General features: G+C 53.3%; 1 protein-coding gene across 1 annotated transcript; it reads left to right on the forward strand.

Annotated features, from left to right (window-relative positions):
• Nucleotides 1–4,837: 4,837 nt before the first annotated feature.
• Nucleotides 4,838–19,290, forward strand: LOC122443943 (glucose-induced degradation protein 4 homolog). Its single transcript, XM_043472747.1, has 6 exons — nt 4,838–5,331; nt 9,684–9,743; nt 13,425–13,532; nt 13,608–13,709; nt 14,523–14,653; nt 16,575–19,290. Exons 1-6 carry the CDS (start codon nt 5,143–5,145, stop codon nt 16,636–16,638), a joined length of 654 nt encoding a protein of 217 aa, XP_043328682.1. The 5' UTR covers nt 4,838–5,142; the 3' UTR covers nt 16,639–19,290.
• The last annotated feature ends 1,611 nt before the right edge of the window (nt 19,291–20,901 follow it).

Raw genomic sequence — 20,901 nt, forward strand, 5'->3', positions numbered from 1 at the left:
ACATGGTCAATAGCTACCGGGTAAAGCAGGGGAGGAGGAGCCGCAGCCCCACCAGCTCCCAAGGACAGTGGCCGTGTCACAAAGCTGCAGCTTGCCTGACCCCAAGACTTCTCCAACACCCCTCCAGCCCCCGGCACAACACACTAGAATCTACAGATGGTGTGACCACCAACATGATGAAGTATTACGATGGCAAAATTTACCACCTTTGTCTGAAATCACAATAGTAATTCTCTCATACCTTTGACCCAAAATAGAAGTTCCCACTGACCACTGCTTTATGTGCCAGCCTGGTCTCACTCAGACAGCAGGTAAGACTGAGTCCAGTGGACCCCGCATCTGTTGGGAGACCTGGGTCAAGGGTCCAGACTATATCCAGCATGTTTTCCAGTGCCTGGCGGGGCAGCAAGTCCAAGGCCAGATCCGGCAGGAAGCGGAGGGCTGGGGGGGGTCAGATCTGAAGACTCTGACTCACCTCTGGGGGAGGGGCTTGGGGGAAGGGCCCACCCATCAGCAGGAAGTGCCAGCAGTGTTCTACACATGCCAAGGGCTGGAGATAGGTCAAGATACCTGGGGGCTGAGGGGCAGCCGGGAGCAGGGGGGGAGGTTAGAGGCAGAGACGGACAACAGAGCCTGAACTTCACAAAGCTGCCAGGATAGCAAGGTCTCCCTCGAGAGGGTGTTCATCCTCTGCCCACCTCCTCTGCTCTGGCCAGGCCACTTCTGCACCTGATCAGAGATGCCAGCCAGTGGGCTCAGGGCTCTGCTGGGGGGAGGAACAAACTTGCTGAGGACCAGCCCCCTCCCAGCGCAGAACTCAAAAGCCACCCTGCTCGTGAGGTGCATCCTGTCTCATGGGAAGACAGACACTAATCAAGCCGAACAATAAAGCAACCGTGGATGCCAGAGGACCAGACAAACTGCAAATGCGCACTGGGAAGGCTCGTCTCATCTAGGCTAGAGGAAGACCTCTTCACAGCCAGATGGCACCTAAGATCCGCAGGAGAGTGGGCAGGCCCACCTGAACTGGTGGCTTTCCAGGGCGTGGGGGTGGGGAGTTTCCAGGAGAAGGAACAGCTCACAGAAAGGTGCTGGGCCTCAGAGAGCAGTTTCGGAGCTAAAAAGGTGGTGTGCAGGGCAAGCCTGCAGTCACGGGGCAGAGGATGGCTGGAGAGGCCCAGATCTGGGGAGGAGCCTGGCAGCTCACCTCAAGGAGGGCTGGCGGAGTAGGGAGTCACATTGGGGGTTCACACAGGTGCTGAGAACAGGATCCGGAAAACTCAACTGGTGGAATCCACACTCCCCAACTTCAGAAGATGGAGGTTTTCTTCCTGGACCCTCCCAGGTCCTGGGTCTCACGAGACAACTCATAAGACCAGGAACCCGTGAAGCACCCACATGTTCAGTGATGAGAGGGTGAGCTGACAGCAATGGAAACCCTATCCTTGGAGATGGGAGAGACAGGCTAATCACCTTGAACCCTTATTTTGAGCACAAATCACTCCCTTTACAGAATATCTGTTTCTATGATAAAACCACACTCGGTGCCTTTTAAATGGCAATTTTAAGGACTATGTAGATACAAAGAAATGCGAATGTGGAGAAGCACTGAATTTTAAAAGCCGGGCAACAGAAAACTGGCTGTATAGGCAGAGAACGCTAACAAGCAGCTCTTGTGAAGAGAGCGTAAGTGGAAATTGATGTCCACGCGGCCCCTTTTTCCTGTGAGGTTGCTCCAATCCATATAAAGAAACAGGCGATTTTCTGTGTCACCTCCCCCGACACTCCTCGTCCTGTCCCAGGCTCCCCGGGCCAGCTAATGCTCTTTCCATCAGCCTCAATTTCCGGGCAGGCCTTTACTCTGGACAGAACTGCAACCCCCACAATGCACCGCGAGTGGAGGCCGCGCCTCCTCCGAGCGGCGTGACAGTGGTCTCTTTCTAAACAGCGCCACCTGGCGGGCCTTACGCCTCACAGCTACATTTTGACTGCCCACAATCCTGGGGCGGCTCTGGGCGAACTGGGGGGACCAAGTATATAAAAAAACCTCTCAACTCAATAATAAACAGACAAGTAACCCAATTCAGAAATGGTCAAAGCATCTGAATGGATACTTCTCCAAAGAAAATGCACAAGTGTCCAAAAAGATGCACCTAAAAAGATGTTCTTCGACATCATTCATCCTCAGGGAAATTCAAATCACAGTCCTTCACACCAGCTAGGAAGGCTATAGTCAGACGGACAGATGTCGGTAAGGGGTCAGAGAAACTGGGACCCTCACACACTGCTGGAGAAATGTAAAATGGCACGACCACCTTGGAAAGTGGGGTGGCCAATCCTCAGAAAGTTAGTTAGCTACCGGTTGATCCAGCAAGTCTACCCTTGCGTGTGTGCTAAGTTGCTTTAGTTGTGTCCAACTCTTTGTGACCCTATGGACTGCAGTCCACCAGGCTCTTCTGTCCATGGGATTCTCTAGCCAAGAATACTGGAGCGGGTTGCCATTCCCTTCTCCAGGGGATCTTCCTGACCCACAGATCAAAGCCGGGTCTCCTGCCTTGCAGGTGAATTCTTTAACACTGAGCCACTGGGGACGTCCTGTCTGTTAGGTACCTCCTATGAGAAATGAAAACACATTCTCACACAAAAACCTGTATTCAAGTGTTTACAAAGGCATTCAGAACAGTCAAATGATGGAAACCACTCAAATGTTCATCAATGAATGACTGGGTAAATAAGACCTGGTGTGTCCCCAAACTGAATATTACCAGTTATGAAAAAGAATGAAGTACTGACACGTGCTAACCGTAGGATGAACCTTGAAAATACGCTAAATGGAGAAAAGCCAGTCAAAAAAGACCACATTTCATTTATATGAAATGTCCAAAATAGGGAAATCTATAGACAGAGAGTGAAGTAGTGGTTGTCTAGGGATGGAGGAATGGGGCACGGGGGTACTCAGAGTGTGGCAGCTAAAGGGTACAGGGGTCCTTTGGGGTCATAAGAAGGTTCTAGAACTGATGGCTGCAGAACTCTGAGTATACTGTGCTTAGTCGCTCAGTATGTCCGACTCTGCAACCCCATGGACTGTAATCCACCAGGCTCCTCTGCCCACGGGGATTCTCCAGGCAAGAATACTGGAGTGGGTAGCCATGCCTTCCTCCAGGGGATCTTCCCAACCCAGGGATTGAACCCAGGTCTTCCGCAAGGCAGGGGGATTCTTTACCATCTGAGCCAACAGGAACCATTAAACTGTACACTCTAAGTGAGTGAATTCTAAGTGCATCATCTCAGTAAAGCTTTTTATAAATTCTTCAGGGCAAATGTATCTACTACAGCATTACTATAAACGGGCTAGATGACTAAATACTTTCCCCCCAAACCGCTCTAGCATCCACAGCACGGTTGGCAAACATTTTCTGTAAAAAGCCAAAGTGTTTTAAGCGTTGCAGGCCATCCAGTGTCTGGCACAACCAGCCAACTCTGCACCATAGTGAAAACAGCCTTAGGTGTGTGTCAATGAATGAGGGGGGGATGAGTTCCAGGAAAACTATTTACAAAAACAGGTGGCAGGCTGGCCTCCCTATCTACAGCATCTCCCTCCACCCAGCAGAAGCAGTCTCTGAAGACGAGGCAGACACTGAGAAGCTAAACCACTTGTGCAGACGACAGATAACTTGTAAGCAGAGACCCCCAGCTTTGACTTCACCGGTGTACCCCTCAGCTGGACAGGCACGCTCTCTGAAGACCTTTCTTCTTTATGCAGCTGATGGCTGGGACAGTTGGTAGGGAGCTGGAGGCCACACCGGCTTCCTCGGAACAGCTCCAACACCACAGTGACCTTCTTCTTACCCTCGCCTTCAGCACAGTACTAACTGGCTGGCAGGAAAGCGTTACTGTCTTCACTCACAGTCCCACTCTTACCCCAAAATCTCTCCCTGGAAGTAACGAAAGATCCGCTACATAAAGTCTCATCCGAGTCGGAAGTGCAGGAAGAAGGCACGGGGTGTCAACTCCTTAGAAGAGGTGGAAGGTGTTCTGGGAGAGCAGAGGAGGCAGGGACAGGACAGCTGCGGAGCAAGCGGCCAGGATGGAAGACTTAAAGCCCGAGCTTCAGGCCCCTTCAGTACCGGTCGCGGGGACACAAAGCAGCCTAGCAGACTGGCCTTTGCCCCGCAAACCTCTCAGAGTCTGCTTTGCGCCCCTGGCGCAATCCCGACCCAGAAGTCGAATTTCCCCGCCTGAAAACAAGGATGACCTCTGCTTCCCCAGTGAAAGAGAGAAAAATCGCACCTGCCAAAAGGAAACGACGCGCGTGTGCCCTGGAGCGATCCCTGCCCTCGCGGGGAACTTCCCTCCCGACGTGTGACCCTGCAAGGCCGATCCCTCAGCCTGCTCCGCCCTGGCCTCCCTCACCTGCCGGGGGCACGTAGGCTCGGATGGGGGTAGGGGGCTTTGGCCCCAGCCCCTCGGAGGCGGTGAGGCCACCTCGGGGCCGGTTCAGGAGGCGACGCCCCCCGTCCCGCAGCCGAAGGCAGCTCCTCCACATCGCGCGGGGGCCTCAGAGAACGACCGCTCGAGACCAGAGCGCGGGGAACACGGAGCGGAGGGACCACACGCTGCGTCCTCTGACTCCACAAACCTTCTCACCGGTCGCCGGTACCCTCACCCTCTCTGGGCGCCGCCATGTTGCGCACGACACTCGCAGAGCGCCGTCGCCGCGCGCCTCAGCGCACGCCGCAGCCAATCAGCATCACAAACGCCCCGACCCCGCCCCCGCGCCGAGCCTCGGGAAAAAGACTACAAGTCCCAGAGGGCATCGGCGCCCGCCACGTGCTGTCCCCGCCCGCCAATGGGCGGAAGCGCCGAGCCAGCCTGCTCCCGCCCCCCGGCGCGCCCGAGCCAATCGGAAGGGGCGTGTGTGCGAGCGCAGGCGGGGAGGGGGTTCGCTCAGGACCCGGAGGCCCTGCTCGCAGGTCCCGGGGTCCCGGTGGTGGCCGGAGCGCTCGGTCCGCTTGTGGCCGGCGGGTGGACCCCTCCCTCCCTACGCGCGCGCCGGCCTCCCCTCCGTCTGCCCTCCTCGGCTTCCGCGCGGCGGCGGCGGTTCCTCTCCCTCCCCCAGCCCTGGCTCCGGGGGACCCCGCGATGCCGGTCCGCACAGAGTGTCCCCCGCCGGCCGGTGCCTCGGCCGCCTCCGCCGCCTCGCTCATCCCGCCGCCGCCTATCAACACGCAGCAGCCCGGCGTGGCCACCAGCCTGCTCTACAGCGGCTCCAAGTTCCGCGGCCACCAGAAGAGCAAGGGGAACTCGTACGACGTGGAGGTAGTGCTGCAGGTGAGCCGGCGGCCCGACCTCTCGAGACGTCCACGGACCGGGCCGCGCCGCCGCCCCCTCGGGCCCGCGGCCACGGACGGGCCTGCTGCCCGGGCCTGCCGGGGGCCCTCCGGCGCACCCCAACCCTGCGGGCCCGAGCTGGGGACCGGCCGCCTTTGATCCGGCCCTGCCTCCCCGTGGCTTGTCGCCCCAGCAACAGTCCTTCTTCCAGTCCGTCTCGGACCCCGTCCGGGAAACTCTCCAGGGATTCCCTCTGACTCTGGACGCTCCCAGGCCCGAGACGTGCCTGCTGCCTCCCACGTTTTCCTCGGTCCCATGAAGCACAGGCCGTGGGGCCCGCCTCCTCCTCCTGGGGTTTCCTCCTCGGCAGACTTCATCCGCCCTCTCCCTCCATCAGCCTGGGGACCTGAGGGCCCCTATCCCCCCCCCCGACTCCTGCCCCACTCCCTAGCCTGGGCTCTCACATCCTAGGTGGGCTCCTCACAATCTGTTATAAGCTGGTCTCCTAGCCCCCCAACCCATAGTCTTTTCCTGGCCCAGCCTCCTGACACTCCCTACTCCCCACCCTCTAGCCACTTCCAGTCCACTCCTGTTCTCCCCATCTGTCTGCCCAGACCTCCCCATCACCCTGTTCTCCTCCTTCCTGGCTCTAGGGGACCCCCTTACTGTATTTTTAACTTTGATCCACATGTGAGGACTTCCTCCTTAGTCTCTGATACTCGTGCTGGGAAATGTAACTCATCCACTTTTATTTCTCATATGGTATTTCCTCCCCGTGTCCTCCCACCTCCCCCTATTTGACCTGGATTTCTGAGAACCTGCTGCCAGCTCCTAATGGCTTTGGAACTTTAGCTTTACCTGTCCCGGCCCCTTCCTGCACTTCACTCCTGTCATGAGGATGGGAGCACACTTGACATTTCCTCCCAGCCCAAGGAGATCGGCAGTGGTTAATCCTCTTTCTTCTCTGCCTTGCTGGAAAACTGTTCCTCCTGTCTAGCTGCCCAGGCCTGCAGCAGGACCCACTTCCTCCTCCCTTTGCCCCTTTGTCTTCAGTCTGATACCTCACCTCCTAAGCTGTGCCCAAAAACCCCTCCAAACATTGTCCCCTCAAAGGTCTTCCAGAAGCTTTGATATTCTGTGTGAGGACAGAATGTAAGATGTAGATGTAAAATGTAGGGTCCTGTGTGAGGACAGAATTTTTCTTCTGCCCTTTGCTCTTTACTGATTTTAAATCTCAAACAGCCTCTCTTCTCAGCCTCTCTTTCTCCGACCTTAAAGACAACAGGGATATGTTTTGTCTCCACCAACTGCTGATCATTCATCTCCCTTTTTTTTATCTTACTGCTTTGTGGGAGTAAATCGTTTACTTTAGATCAAGAGAACTCCATCTCTGTTAATTGTGTCTCTGGTCTACAAACTGAAATTTCTAATATGAGCTATGATATTTATCGTAATTGAAAAGATGGGCATTACCTGGTGGTCTCATGGTTAGGATTTGGCGCTTTCACTACCGTGGCCCAGGTCCAGTCCTTACTTGGGGAACTGAGATCCTGTGAGCTGTGAGACAAGGCCAGGAAAAGAAAAGGGTCATGACTGAGTTATTTCAGGTCTCACCATTAGACGACCACTGTGGCAATCTTCCTTCTCTTCTGCTCCAAATGTGAGAATTTGAGTAGGAAGATACAGACTCTTTTACATTTTGCAGCTTATCATAAAATTCTAGAAGTGAGATGCCTGGTGTGGGTCATGTTTGGGATGATCTTGAGTTGGGCCCCTTGTTGAGTTTGATGGTGTCTAATGGGGTTGGGAACCAGTGGCGGGGCCGCCTGGTGTCACAGACAAGTCTTGGTTCCTGCAGCAGCTCCCCTCCCTGTCCTCAGTGTGTTGTTTCTGAATTCCTGCTGGTGCCAATTCCCTTGTGAACCGGTGGGAGTAGGGATCGAGTTGGTGCACAACTGGCAGGTCCCAGGGTGGCCAGAGCGACCTGGCCAGTGGCTGGAGGCCACTTGGAGTCAGCCATCTGCTGGCGGGGGTGGTGGTCACACCCAGGAACGCCGCCCTGCACCTGGATGGGTGAGCGTCTCACTGTCGTGGAGATAGTCTGGCCTGTGAGTTGCCCCATCAGCTGGTTTTTCAGCCACAGCTGGGTTCTTGGGCTCTGTCGTCTTAGAAACTTTTGACTTTTGTAACTCCATCTCTTTCCTGCTTTCTGTCTATTTTTCATAGGGGCTTTATTGAGGTATGATTCACCTGTCACACAAGTCACACATGTAAGGTATACAATTCAATTGTTTTTAGTGTGGTTCCAAAGCTGTGTGACTGCCACTGTAGTCTAATTTTAGAACATCTTCATTATCCCCAGAAAGAATCCTTAACTGCCACACCCCTCCAACACTTCTGTTGTTATTCAGTTGCTAAGTCATATTCGACTCTCTGTGACCTCATGGACTGCAGCACGCCAGGCTCCTCTGTCCTTCACTATCTTTCGGAGGTTGCTCAAACTCATGTCCGTTGAGTCAGTGATGTTATCTAACCATCTCATCCTCTGCCGCCCCTTTCTCCTCCTGCCCTCAATCTTTCACAGCATCGGGGTCTTTTCCAAGGAGTCGGCTCTTCGCATCAGGTGGCCAAAGTATTGGAGCTTCATGCAGAATCTAGCTTGTCCCACTGAGCACAGTATTTTGAGGTTCATCCACATCACAGCAGGTGCCAGTGCTCCCTCCCTTTGTATTGTTGTGTCATAGTCCTAGTGACTCTGCAGCATTCTGTTCCTCTGTTGATGCATAGATGGGTGTTTGTGGGTGTTTCCCCTCTGGGGCTGTCATGAACATGCCACTGTGCGCATTCATGTGCAAGTTGTTATGTGGACATTGTCCGCATTTCTCCTGGGTGTCTCCCTACCAGTGGAATACTGGGTTGTATGGTGATTGTCTAACATTTAAGGAGCTGCCAGGCTGATTTCCAAAGTGGCTGCACCATTTTCCATCTCAACCAGCAGTGTCAGAGGCTCCAGTTTCTCCACGTCCCTGTCACACTTGTCACGGTCCCTCTTTTTGATTGTAGCCATCCCACTGGGGGTGAGGTGGCATTTCTTGTGGTTCTGATTGAACTTCTCTGATGACTAACGATGGGCCTCTCTTCATGTACTTCTGGAGTGCTTTCGTTTCCCCTAAAATTCCAATTTAAAGAGTTCCTCAAATCTTTGTAAGGTTCTGACCTGGCGTTTTTTTTTTTTTTTAATGTTACTGTGACTACTCTCTTTCTCCTCTGCCATCCATGAAGCCAAGAGTGAAGTGAGGGCCGGGTCACTGTAGGAGGAATATTAGGAAGAGCAGCTGTTGGACACAGCTGTGCTTAGAGCATCTTCTTGCCGAGCCTTTACCTTGTTCTCTCTCACTGAGATGCTGGCTGATGGCTAGGTTGACCCTCTCTTGGTTCAAAAAGATCAATTTGGGCAGAGAGGGAGAGACACATGGTTGGATGGAGGCCAAACTGAAATTCTGATTCTCAAGCACGTGATAATCCATGCAAAATGTTAGCCAATTTAATTGAGTTTTTAATCTTATTAGCAAGTATCCTTGCCACCTGATACCCTTTCCGGCAGCTGTGAAACCCAAACTGTATTGAATTTGGTGAGAATCGCATGCTTGAAACGGCTTCGGGGTCAAGCCGTGAGTCTTTGAACACAGCTCCCTTGCTGACCCCTGTAAGTTGAGGTTGGCTGCTCCATTTCGTCGGACACCCACGTCAGCAGGTGAGGACGTTTGCAGGGCTGCCATGGTTTTCAGGTGCGGACCTTTGTCCGTTGCACCAGACGATGGGGCCGCTCCAGCTTTGTGAAGCCGAGTGCTTTGCTGCTGACCTCGTCGGGCTGGCCAAGCTCACTGCAGCTTTGAAGCACCACTTTGGTGTTTGACTCATAGTGCATTGGAAGTTATCCGGTCCTCAGATCTGAGGAATGCAACAAACGTTCCTAGTTTTTTTCTTTTTTTAATATGTATCTATTTATGTGGCTACACCTGGTCTTCCTTGCTGGCATGCAGATCTTTAGTTGCAGCATGTGGGATCTAGTTCCCCTAGGAGGGATCAGAGGGATCGAACCTGGGCCCCCTGCATGGGGAGTGTGGCCCCTTGGTCACTGGACCACCAGGGGAGTCCCCCTAGTTTCTTAACATGAGGTCTCACTCAGCATTAAACATTCAGCTTGCTGCAGGACTGGGGAGACCCAGCTGTACCAGCCTCCAGGCTCCCTCACTCCCTGGCCTCCAAGGGGCCTCTGCGTGCCAGACATGCTTCCACTGTCCCCGGTGGACCCTGCATTTGTAACAAGGCTGTGTGTCCTGTCTTTTCAGCACGTGGACACGGGGAACTCTTACCTTTGCGGGTATCTGAAGATCAAAGGCCTTACTGAGGTAAGTGCTCTTCCCACAGGTGGGGGCCTGGTGGGGACAAAACGCTGGGACCCCGGGTGTGAAGGGCCAGTGAGCTCGACTCCTCAGGCCTGACTCAGGAGCCCCATATCTTGAGTGCAGTTATTATAAGGGAGCAGGAGCAGGCAGTGTGGACGTGTGCATTCACAGACATTAAAGTTTATAAACAGGTCACCATGTGACCAGCACTACTGATTTTACTTTAATCCTTTTTGAGGAAAACAAAAATATAATCAGAGTGTCGCTGCCGCCATCGTGGTCAGTTTCAGCTTCTGGAATGAGCAGCACCCCTCCGAGACCGTGGTCCTGGAGGTTCCTCCGGCAGAAGGAGCTGCTCCCTCCCTCAAGGCCAGCTTTTCAACCTTCAGAACTCAGGAATGTTACAGGCGAGAGAGAGCACCCTCTGTGTTCCCACTGGCGAGCAGGAGGGCCTGGCCACGCTGCTCATAGTGAGGGGCTGGTGGATGCCCTCGCCTCCTCCTGCCCCACAACCTTCACCTGTTTGTGTCAGCTGGCTTACCTGAGAGGTGAGGGCTCCAGGTGCCCGCTTCAGGTCCCAAGGGAACGCAGCATCAGTGATCGGGCAGCTCTGGGAGCTGCTGACCCCCAGGCTGGGCCCCCCCGCAGTCGGGAAGCACTGCTTTCCGTCTCCCTGTCCCCCTGGTTCTCCCACTTTCCTGTCAGCTGTCTGAGAGTCTCCTGAGAATTCGGTTGTTGAGACAGACCTCTGGAAACATGTCACGTCAAGTCGAGGCAGCAAATGACAGCATGAAGAAGGACTCTCACCTGGGTCTGTGCTGTAGAAGACCCAGCAACAGAACACGCTCAACTCGCAGGCGGCCATACGTGTGTGTTGAGTGCAGAACAAAAACGTTGAACTTCGTAAGGAAACCAGCAGTCTGTGGTGTGGAATGGGGACCTGATTCCAAATGGTCACAGCGAGCTGCACACAGATGGTGGGCAGGACTAAAATCCCACAGACGGAAAGGCTGCGGATGGCCCCGTGGGGGCAGGTGGCCTGAATGCAGGGTAGCGCCCCAAGCCACCCAACAGCCGTGTTCCCAAGGTGGGGGGGCGGGTCGCTGCCAGCTCTTCCCCACCAGAGCCACCTTCGTCAGAGAGGGCTGTGCTTCCTGAGGGTCTGTCATCCTGCCCGAGTCTTCCAAGTCTTTGAATTCACCTTTTTTAAAACTTTTTAACTGAAATATAGTTCCCATAGCACAGAATTCACCCATTTAAGATGTACAACCTGAGACTTCGCTGGCAGTCCAGTAGTTAGGACACCACGCTTCCACTGCTGGGGCTTGGGTTCCGACCCTGATCAGGGAACTTAGATTCCATGTGCTGCGTGGTGTGGCAAAAAAAAGCAAACAGCTGTTTTTGTTTGCTTTTCCATTTATAGTTGTGGAAATAGCAGATATCTGACTCATTTTAATGTGATTGATCAGTCATGGTCTTCCTCATGTGTATGGAAATAGGGAAAACTAACTTTATGATTGGAAATGACTGGCCTCCTACCTGCCTTGAGTCACAAACATACAGTTTGGGAAGTTTGTTTGCCTTGTGGAAACTGAATCCCAGAATTGTGAAGAATGGGTGTCAAGTGATACTCTCTTTGCAGTCCCAGTCAGCCACCCACAGGGAGAGGGGTGTCTTTGGGGAGCCCAATGTAGGTGTCTGGGAGCCCAGCTGGGGGGTGTCAGAGCCACCACACGCTCCCCAGACAGTGCTGGGCACTCCTGAGGCTGTGCTGGGTTTACTTGGAACACAGGTGGTCACTCCACCAGACCCACAGACTCCTTACTGGTCAATCAAACGTTGATCTTCCAGAAGGTGGGTCTTCACGGAAAGCTGGACTCACCTCCAGGCAGGTGAGCCTAGAGCCATTGAGGGGAGGGGGTCCCAGCACAGTGGGCCCACACCTGGAGATGCTAGCCATGCCTGCCCTCCCTTTGTGACCCCCTTCCTCCTGGCTGTAGTCAGAGCTTGAATGTCCTTGCCCTGCCAGGGGTTTTATCTTTTGGGTTCCTTCTGTTCCTTCCTTCCTTCCTTCATTAGATATTTATTTTATTTAATTCTTAGAGTTTGTGTGTACCTAGTGGTCACCCTGGTAGGCTGCCTGGAACATTTTAGAGAGAGGTCAGTGCAGAATCAGTTGTTTAGGAAAACTCGTGACTTGAACATAAGCTTGTTCTTTATTACATAGTAGGACCACTTGATCATTCATCCTTCTCTCTCTTTGTGGACATCTTGATAAAATACAAAGATTCAAAACTCAGGAAGTCAGTATACTGTATAGCCGTTAATTTAACGTCTCAAGTCAGCTGCCAGCTTACAAAGCATTTTTTCCCTTAGCAGGCCTTTCTCAAATGGATTGCTGTAATTTGGTTTATACCTTTAAAAATCAGGTTTCCACTTAGGCAGTTTTGTCCTCTTTAATTTTTCTGCTCTGTCTGTGTCAGTATGTGTTTGAGGAACGCAGCACCAGCATTGGGGTGAAGGTTTCGGTTTTAGGGGGATGGCAGATCTGTAGTATTTCAAGTTCAGTGCTACGAGGGCAGCCTACCTCGGCGTGTGCAGTAAAGTGGTCGTGGCCTTCCTGGAAGCCTCAGGCCAGTGAGGCTGCGGTACCTGGTGGGGGCGCCCAGCCACCTGGCAGGCAAGCCGGGAGAAGTGGCAAAGCCTTGGGAATGGATTTAAACAGGTAGATGTTTAATGCTGAGCGAGAGGGGCCGATGGGTGTGAGGAAGAGAGCAGGTCTTCTGTGGTCCCAGGACATCAGGATGGTGACCTGTGCTCTGCCAGGTGGGGGTCGTCACCGCACCCCCTGGGAATGACCCAGGCTGGTGGGCAGCGCTGAGGGGCTGCCTGGTGACATTGAGGGGTTGCCTGGTGGGTGGGTGGGAGAGATGGTAAACTTTTTACAGTGGTTACTTGTTCTTCCATTAACTTTTTCTGAGTCTTCTGTGCCTTTGTATGAGCAGAGGGACAAACAGCAGGGTTATTGCGAGTGTTAACATTTCAGGCACCCGGTCAGGATGACCACTCATTTGCTTTTCTGGTGGTTATGGTTTCCCAGGGCAGACATGGTCATCAGTGTTTCCCATCATGTAAGTTGTCTTAGCTCACGTGATAGAATTACACAGGTGCCTCACACATCAGGGTATTCTCCAGCCCCTTCCCTGCCCCTCGAACCTGAAGAGCTGGCACCCCGGGGACAGACTGAGCCAGTCTGAGAAGCGATGACCAGGCTGAGGCATGAAGATGGGGCTGTGATTTCATAGTCTCTCTGGGTGTTTTACTTGGAAAGTAAAACCTACCAAGTTACCATCTGCTCTGTATGCTAGAATATTCAGAAGTAACTTGTCCAAGTTCTTTTCTGAGCCATCAACACATCACAAGCGTGCCAAAGAAGGGTTCTCTGCTTCTGGCAAAGTCCCCAGAATCCAGGAGACACCCCACTCCCACCCCCGGCCCCTCAAGTCAGGCCCCCTCCTCGGCCGTGGGTGCTGCCGCACCTGGTTCTGGTCTGGGTGGTCGCCCATCAGTGTGGTCCTCTTTTCAAAGTTCTGGGGAGAAATTAAAACGAAGTTGGTTCGTTTCTTTGTGAAAAGTTAGAACGCCTGTTGGACATCTTGTTTGATATTTGCATTTTTGCCACAGGAGTACCCGACCCTCACGACCTTCTTCGAAGGAGAGATAATCAGCAGGAAGCACCCTTTCTTAACCCGCAAGTGGGACGCTGACGAGGACGTGGACCGGAAGCACTGGGTGAGTGCCTCGGCCCCGCCCCCGGGCCCGCGGCCCCGCCCAGCCCTCATCCTATGCTCTGCTTTCGGCTTTCAGGGCAAGTTTCTGGCTTTTTATCAGTATGCAAAATCGTTTAACTCAGACGACTTTGATTATGAAGAGCTGAAGAGTGGGGACTATGTCTTCATGAGGTGGAAGGTAAGGGGGCCCGGCCTCACCCTGTCTGGTCTGTGACCCCTCCCCTCACTCTGTGACCCCTCCCCCCGCTCTGTGATCCCCCTCCCCGTGATCCCTCCCCCTGCTCTGTGATCCCTCCCCCTGTTCTGTGACCCCTCCCCCTGTTGTGACCCCCCCCCTCTGATTCCCCCCCCCCGCACCGTGATCCCTCCCCCTGCTCTGTGACCCCGCCTCCCTCTGGCTTCACCTTCCACCCTGCAGGCTGGGTCTTCCTGAGGGTCCCATGGACTTGGGAGACCCCTCTTCTCAGCCCCTAAGTGAAGTGGCCTGCCCGGCCACCCTCTCGCCCGGACTGCGGGCCATCACAGTGCCCCTGGTCCCTCCAGCTCGGGATGGGGTGGGTTTCCATTCCGCCCCTGAGGAGTCTGTCGGATGGGCTCCCTCTGATTCTTCCTGAGCTAGGGCCGCAGGTACCAAGCTCAGGAGGTGAGTTTGTGAGCCTCCACCCACTTCCAAACCCAGGCCCACAGCCTGTGGGAAAAAGCTGTTTATTGTGAAATCTCGCCACTGTTTCTACAGATGAAGCCTGTAGCATCCTCTTTCCCAGGCTCTGTGCTGAAAACCGGGGCCGGGGCTTGGCCCAGACATGAGTCCCACCCCGGAGCCTGCTCCCGGCTCCGACCCTAGCAACCTTGAGATGTGGGGGCCGTGCTTGGTCTAGAACACACAGGTGGCACGCAGTTCACTGTCGCCTAGTGAGCCTGAGAGCCAGCTGCAAGGGGCAGGGAGGCCTGGGGGCCAGAGCCGCGATACTGACCCTCTGTGCACATGCAGGAGCAGTTCCTGGTCCCAGACCACACGATCAAGGACATCAGTGGTGCTTCCTTTGCCGGCTTCTATTACATCTGCTTCCAGAAGTCAGCGGCCTCCATAGAGGGCTACTACTACCACAGGAGCTCAGAGTGGTAAGGACTGAGAGCTTGGCCACACTTCCTGAAGTGCTCACACCGGGGCTCCTTTGCCTCCCCAGAGCGGCGTAAATGGGTGCAAAGGTGAAGTTCTGGGTACAGGGGTTCACTGCTGAATGCTTTCAAGCAGCCCTATTTTCAGCTACGTTTATCTCAGTCTTAGGGGTCCTGTCTTCATTCCTCCCAGACTTAAGAGTGTGAGATCCCATGTGAACTCTGCTGTCAGCGGCCTTTCTGATTTTGTGCTCACCTTCCTGCTCGAAGTCGGTTGGTAACCAGGGCCCGTGGGCCTTATGGGCCTGCCTTCTGCCAAGGTGGTGGCCACGTGCTCCCGGGTGTGGCCTTTGCTGCTGTTGTGGGGCCTCTCATGGCTTTTTGAGCTTCTGTAGGTGCCCTGTCCACCTGAAGGGTGGCTGTGTCCTCAAATACCTGATTTCTTCTGCATGTTGAAGCTCTTTATTTCCTGTCAACTCTTGTATATTTTGAAGGTTCATGAAGGATGCTGCCCAGGGCTGACCAGCAGTGGCCAAGGGCCCAGGAGCTCCGTGCTACCCTGGCTTCTCTGAGAACAGACATTGTTGGGATTTCAACACCTGTTCAGTTTTCAAATGAGTTTTTAAAACTTTTCGTCTTCTCTTAAAATCGCCAGCTTTATTGAGAAGCAGCTCATGTGCCATCTAATCCCCTCATTAAAAGTGTAGAGTCCAGGGGGCCTTCATGTCAGCACGGTTTTGTCACTCGATTTCAGAATGTTTCCATTAGCAGAGAGGAAGCCTAGGAGCCCTAGGAGCTGTCACCCAGCTCCCCGCCCCCACCAGCTGCAGGCACCCCTAATCTGCTCTGAGTATAGGTTTGCCTGTTCTGAGCGCTTTACGAATGTGGGCTCGTGCACTGTTTGCCCTCTGGGTCTAGTCATTGTGTTTTGAAGACCCTGTATTGCCTGTTGAGTACATATCAGTCCTTCGTCTTTATTGTTGAGTGATTTTCCTGTCACGTGAATGGGCCACGTTATCTTCATCTGTTCATCGGTGGATGGACCTATGGCTCAACCCCACCTTCTGGTGCTGTGGATGTGGGTGTGCCCAAACCTGTCTGGGTCCTGCTTTCAGTTCCTTGGGGCACACGGCTGGGGCAGGTTGCTGGGTCATGGGTGAGTCTGCGGTCACTTCTTAGGGAACCGGATCCCACGGCATTTGCAGCTTCCCGCTCCTGCCAGGGATACACACGGTTCTGCTTCTCCTGTGTCCCCACATGCCCCCAGCACTCAGATGTCTTTGTGATGCTGGCTGGCCCGCCAGGAGAGGAGGGCTCTGCTCTGACGGCTAACACGACGTCCTTCCTTCAGGTGTTTGGGGGAGGGATGAGCCACTTTTCCTGTGCTGCACCTCACTCCTCTGTGGACAATTGAGGGAGCTGACAACCACACCATCCATGCTGGGTGTCCCCAAGTGGGGGCTGTCCCTGCCTGTTTCTCCTTCCCCTGTTTGGCTCCTGAGAGCACTCGTTACGGGGTTGTACTCCCCGCAGAGCCCCTGATGCTCTGGAGTCTCACAGCCATGTCCGGGGAGGAGGAAGATGGAGTTGTTGAGGTTGGGGGTGTGGCTGTGATGTCATCATTCCAAGCCCTCCAGATTCCGGGCAGATCAGGACGTGCCTGGGTCCCCTGGGAGCTCTGAGGGTCACACGACTTCGGAGGGAAGCAGGGTGGTGGAGCAGGCAGAGGGCCTGGTCTGCATCCTCCCCCAGAGGACCAGCCTTTCCTTGCCGGAGATAGGCTGTCGCTGGTTCAGTTCCCCTGAGGAAGCTGAGATGAGCTTGCATTTCATCTGGGCATGAGGTCTGCTGGCACCCGCGGGGTGGGTTCCACACTCTGTGTGGTTTTTAGGATGCTCTAACGCCTCCACCTCTCCTCCCGCAGGTATCAGTCCCTAAATCTCACTCACGTTCCAGAACACAGTGCCCCCATCTACGAATTCCGGTGACAGCGGCTCGGAACAATAACCAAACAAACTGAACTTGGCAAAAAAGAACTTTGCCGGGAAAACCGTGTACCTGCCAGAATCGGGAGAACGTGTGTTCCTGTTTCTTCACGAGCAGATTCGCATCGAAAGCATGAATGTCAGCCCGCAGCATCCGAGGAGCGGCCAGCCCGCAGGTGGAGGGCGACCTCGGCTCCTCCTCCCTCCTTGTGAGGTTTGGTCGTGAGCTGTTTCTAGGCTGTCGTCAATGCACTTTTCCTTCCTGCACAGCTAACTTCTGTATCCCTGAGATGCACAGCCCTTGCTCCACCCCTGCCTCCAGCTGCGTAGGTCAACCCCAGCCCCTCTGGGCCTCGGTGCTCAGTGGTCCCCACCCAGGCCCCCTGCCCCCGGCTGCTTAGTCTGGTAAGTCAAGAGAAGGCAGAGCGCAGCTCCCACGTGCCCCTGGAGTTCCGTGCGGGGTGCAGGCCAAGTGGTCAGCGAGGGCGATCGAGCCAAGCTAGCCTATGGCCAGTGGGTCCCCTGGGCCTGCCGTTGGGACCACAGGGTTTGAGGCTTCCGGGTCCCTGGCAGGAACAGACTCCAGTCCTGCTCACTCAGCACGTTTGCTCCAAACTTTTGAACTTGAGGGCAATACTAAACTTTAAAAAAAAGAAAAGTTTTTTTATTACAAAATTATTTTTATGGTTCCTTTAGCAAGGACCCTATGGCAAATGCACAATTATTCAGATTACATTTTATCGTTTTCACATTGAAAACAGCAAATGTTGACTTAGTAATTTTTATATCTATATGTAAATGTATATTTAATCAGCCAGCAGTTTGAAACTGGTCACCTGGTGAGACGTTCTACAGCATTGCATCCATTCTAGTGCTAAACGTGAGGACCATTCTGGGGGCCAGTTTAGCACTTGTTCCTCCTCCTTTCTCTACTCAGAACAGCAGCGCTTCCCAGCAACCTCTCCCATCAGGCAGAAGGGACCGCTGCAGCTCAGCGGTGTTGGGGCACAGGAGAGGCTGAGCTTGAACACCCTCAAGTAACCCGAGGCTCACGTGCCAAAGTATGTGTGTGTGCGTGCACAGGCGTGCGCGGCTGTTTTGTTTTGTTTAAATGTTTAGAGAGCTTCATGTGGCATCTGCTACAGCCCCCATACGCGGCAAGGCCTGGGGGCGCGGTTGGTGACTTCTGGTGATCTATAGACTCACTCGAAACCCGGGGAGGGAAAGCTTTAACTGAGAGGTAGTGTTGTCATAACCCACAGGAGCGGAAGTGGTGCGAGGGACAGGTCCAGGGCGGAGGGAGAAGGCACCAAGCCCTCTGGTCTAGGTGAGCAGGAGGCGGGTCTCTTAGTCTCAGAAACCTTTATCGAAGTACGTGCTGTATGTTGCTGAGATTGCATGTCAGAAGCCTTAAGGAGAAGTGTTGGGAAGGTGGCTGCAGCAGAAGGATGGCTCACGTCCATCTCTAGAGATGAGTCAGAAACATCTTGATTTTAGAGCTGGCTGGCAGCACGGGGGCCGGGTGGCGCAGGCTCCCTTTACCCGCCCCCAAGTTCTCAGCGAGTAACCAGCGCCTGCATTTTGCCAGCTCCTTGAAGGGTTCAGGTACCCCTGAGGGAGAGGTGCCCCATCCCCGCCTCCCGGAGCTGGTCGGGGCCCATGTGTGTGGCTGTGAGTGGGCAGCCGATGGGCTAGACAGGGTGTCGGCATGTTGCTGCTGCTCGGCGGCCTGAGTGGGCCGGGCTCTGCTGTGGGCTGACTTCCTTGCTGAACCAGGGGTCAAATGCAGTGGTGTTTGGGGATGAAGATGTGGTACGTTTGCCAGCTCTTTGGGACACACCTGTGATGAAGGTTGGTTCTCGTAAAATCCCGACTGTCAGGGGTGCAGAACCAGGGGTTTCCATATCCCCCGAGGAACCCCCAGACCCTCCACCCTTAGTTCCCGGGGGAGCTTGGATCGTCACCCCAGCTGTGGTCACTCTTTCCCGAGCCTCCTCAGTAATCCACGCACCTCTGGTTTTACGTGCAATGCTTCTGGTGGACACTTGTTCCATCACAGAGAAACCAGTGCGGGTGCAGGCTCCCCGCCGCCTCCCCTCCCCACTCAGGACCCAGTTCCTGCTCCTCTGCTCTGCTCTGCACGCCCAGCCCGCCTCTGCCCAGAGCCACCCCTCCCACCCATCGCCCTCTCCAGCTCCACGTGTCTCACCTGTGGACGACTGGACTGAGCGGCGCCTCCTGTGCAGTGCTGGTTCCGTGGGTGACGTGCACAGCAGACTCCAGGGGGCAGAGGGGCTTTTCAATGTCTTTTGCTTTCAGAAACAGGGAGTTTATATTCTAAGGCCTTGAAATGATTTTGTTTTTCCTCATAAAATAGTCAGATAAGCTAATTTTTAAAAAATGCCATTGAGTATGTGCATTGTGGTTTAAAATTACTAACGAGTTCTGGGAAAGAAAAGTAATATTTGATTTTGAATCTTAAATGTTTTTAAAAATTAGATTTGAATGGGCAAAAGGATGAGTATTTTGTTTCTCTGGGGAGGATATGTGGAAAGGGTGTGAGGGTTTGGGATGGGAGAAGTATTTTGCAGAGCTATCAATGTCCAAATAATTTTTAAAAAGTAATAAAGGTATTTAAGCTTCGAGTCTGCCCTATTTCTAAATCAAGACAATTCTGGTGGATTTTCTACCTTCCAGTTCAGGAAAGTGCAGGTTCCATCTCTGGTCAGGAACCAAGATCCCCACATGCCTCGGGGCAACTAAGCCTGGGTGCCACAACTGCTGAGCCACAGCAAGGAGCCTGGGCGCTGAAACTAAGACTCAACACAGCCAAAAATAAAATTTTAAAAATAAAAATGGTCCACATCAAAAAATCCTTTAAAAATTTACCATTTTAGCCAATTTGAAGTGTACGATTCAGTGATGTTAAGCACATTCATAGTGTACAAGCTTCACCACCGTCATCTCCAGAACCTTCCCTGCTTCCCAGAGTAGAGCTCAGTCCCCTTTAAACACCAGCTCCTCACCCCCAGCCATTGACACTCACCACTCTACTTTCTGTCTGTATGGATCTGACCACTCCAGGGACTTTGTGTAAGTGGAATCACCAGTATTTGCCCTTTTGTGACTGGCTTGTTTCACTTAACGTGTCTGAGAACTTCCTTTTTAAGGCTGAAAAACAGACCACTGTATAGACCACTTTCGTTTATCTATTCATCCATGAACGAACACTTGCGTTACTCCCACTTCGGGGGCATTGCAAATAATGAACATGGGTGTACAAATTCCTCTTCAAGTCTCTGCTTTCACTTTTGGATATATACTCAGAAGTGGAATTGCTAGATCAGATGGTAGGTCTATTTTTAATTTTTGAGGAACCTCCATACTGTTTTCCACAGTTGGCTGCACCATTTTACATTCCTACCAACAGTGCTGGAGAAGGAAATGGCAACCCGCTCTGGTATTCCTGCCTGGAGAATCCCATGCACGGAAGAGCCTGGTGGGCTACAATCCGTGGGGTTGCAAACAGTCGGACATGACTGAGCGACTAACACACACAGTGCACGAGAGTTCCAATTTCTCCACGGTCTCATCAGCACTTGTTACATGTACGTACATTACACACACATTACACACATCCTAATGGATGTGCGGTGTTATCTCACTGGTTTTGACTTGCATTTCTCTAATGTCTAGTGGTGTGGGCTTCCCTGGTGGCTCAGACGGAAAAAGCCCCTGTTTGCAAGACAGGAGACCCAGGTTTGATCCGTGGGTTGGGAAGATCCCCTGGAGAAGGAAATGGCAACCCACTCCAGTACTCTTGCATGGAAAATTCCATGGATGGAGGAACCTCATAGGCTACAGTCCATGGGGTCGCAAAGAGTCGGACACGACTGAGAGACTTCACTTTCACTTTCACAGTGGTGTGGAGCACCTTTTAACATGTTGGCCATATTAATATGTCTTCTTTGGAGAAATGTCTACTCAAGTCTTTTCTACGTTTTAAAAATCAGGTTGTTGTGTTGCTGTTGGTCAGTGACTTCTTTATATATTCTGGATATTAACCCCTTATCAGGTACCTGGCTGACAGGTATTTTCCCCCACTTCTTGGGTTTACTTTTCACTCTGTTGATATGGTATCCTTTGATGCACAAGTTGAATATTCTCAGAGATCCAGCAGCAGCCTCTCTAGAAGTTTGTCAACTCTCAAAGATTACTCAGGCGAGGGATTTCCCCTGGTGGTTCAGTGGTTAAGAACTCACTGCA

The sequence above is a fragment of the Cervus canadensis genome, chromosome 1, assembly GCF_019320065.1.
Source record: "Cervus canadensis isolate Bull #8, Minnesota chromosome 1, ASM1932006v1, whole genome shotgun sequence".
Lineage (NCBI taxonomy): Eukaryota > Metazoa > Chordata > Mammalia > Artiodactyla > Cervidae > Cervus > Cervus canadensis.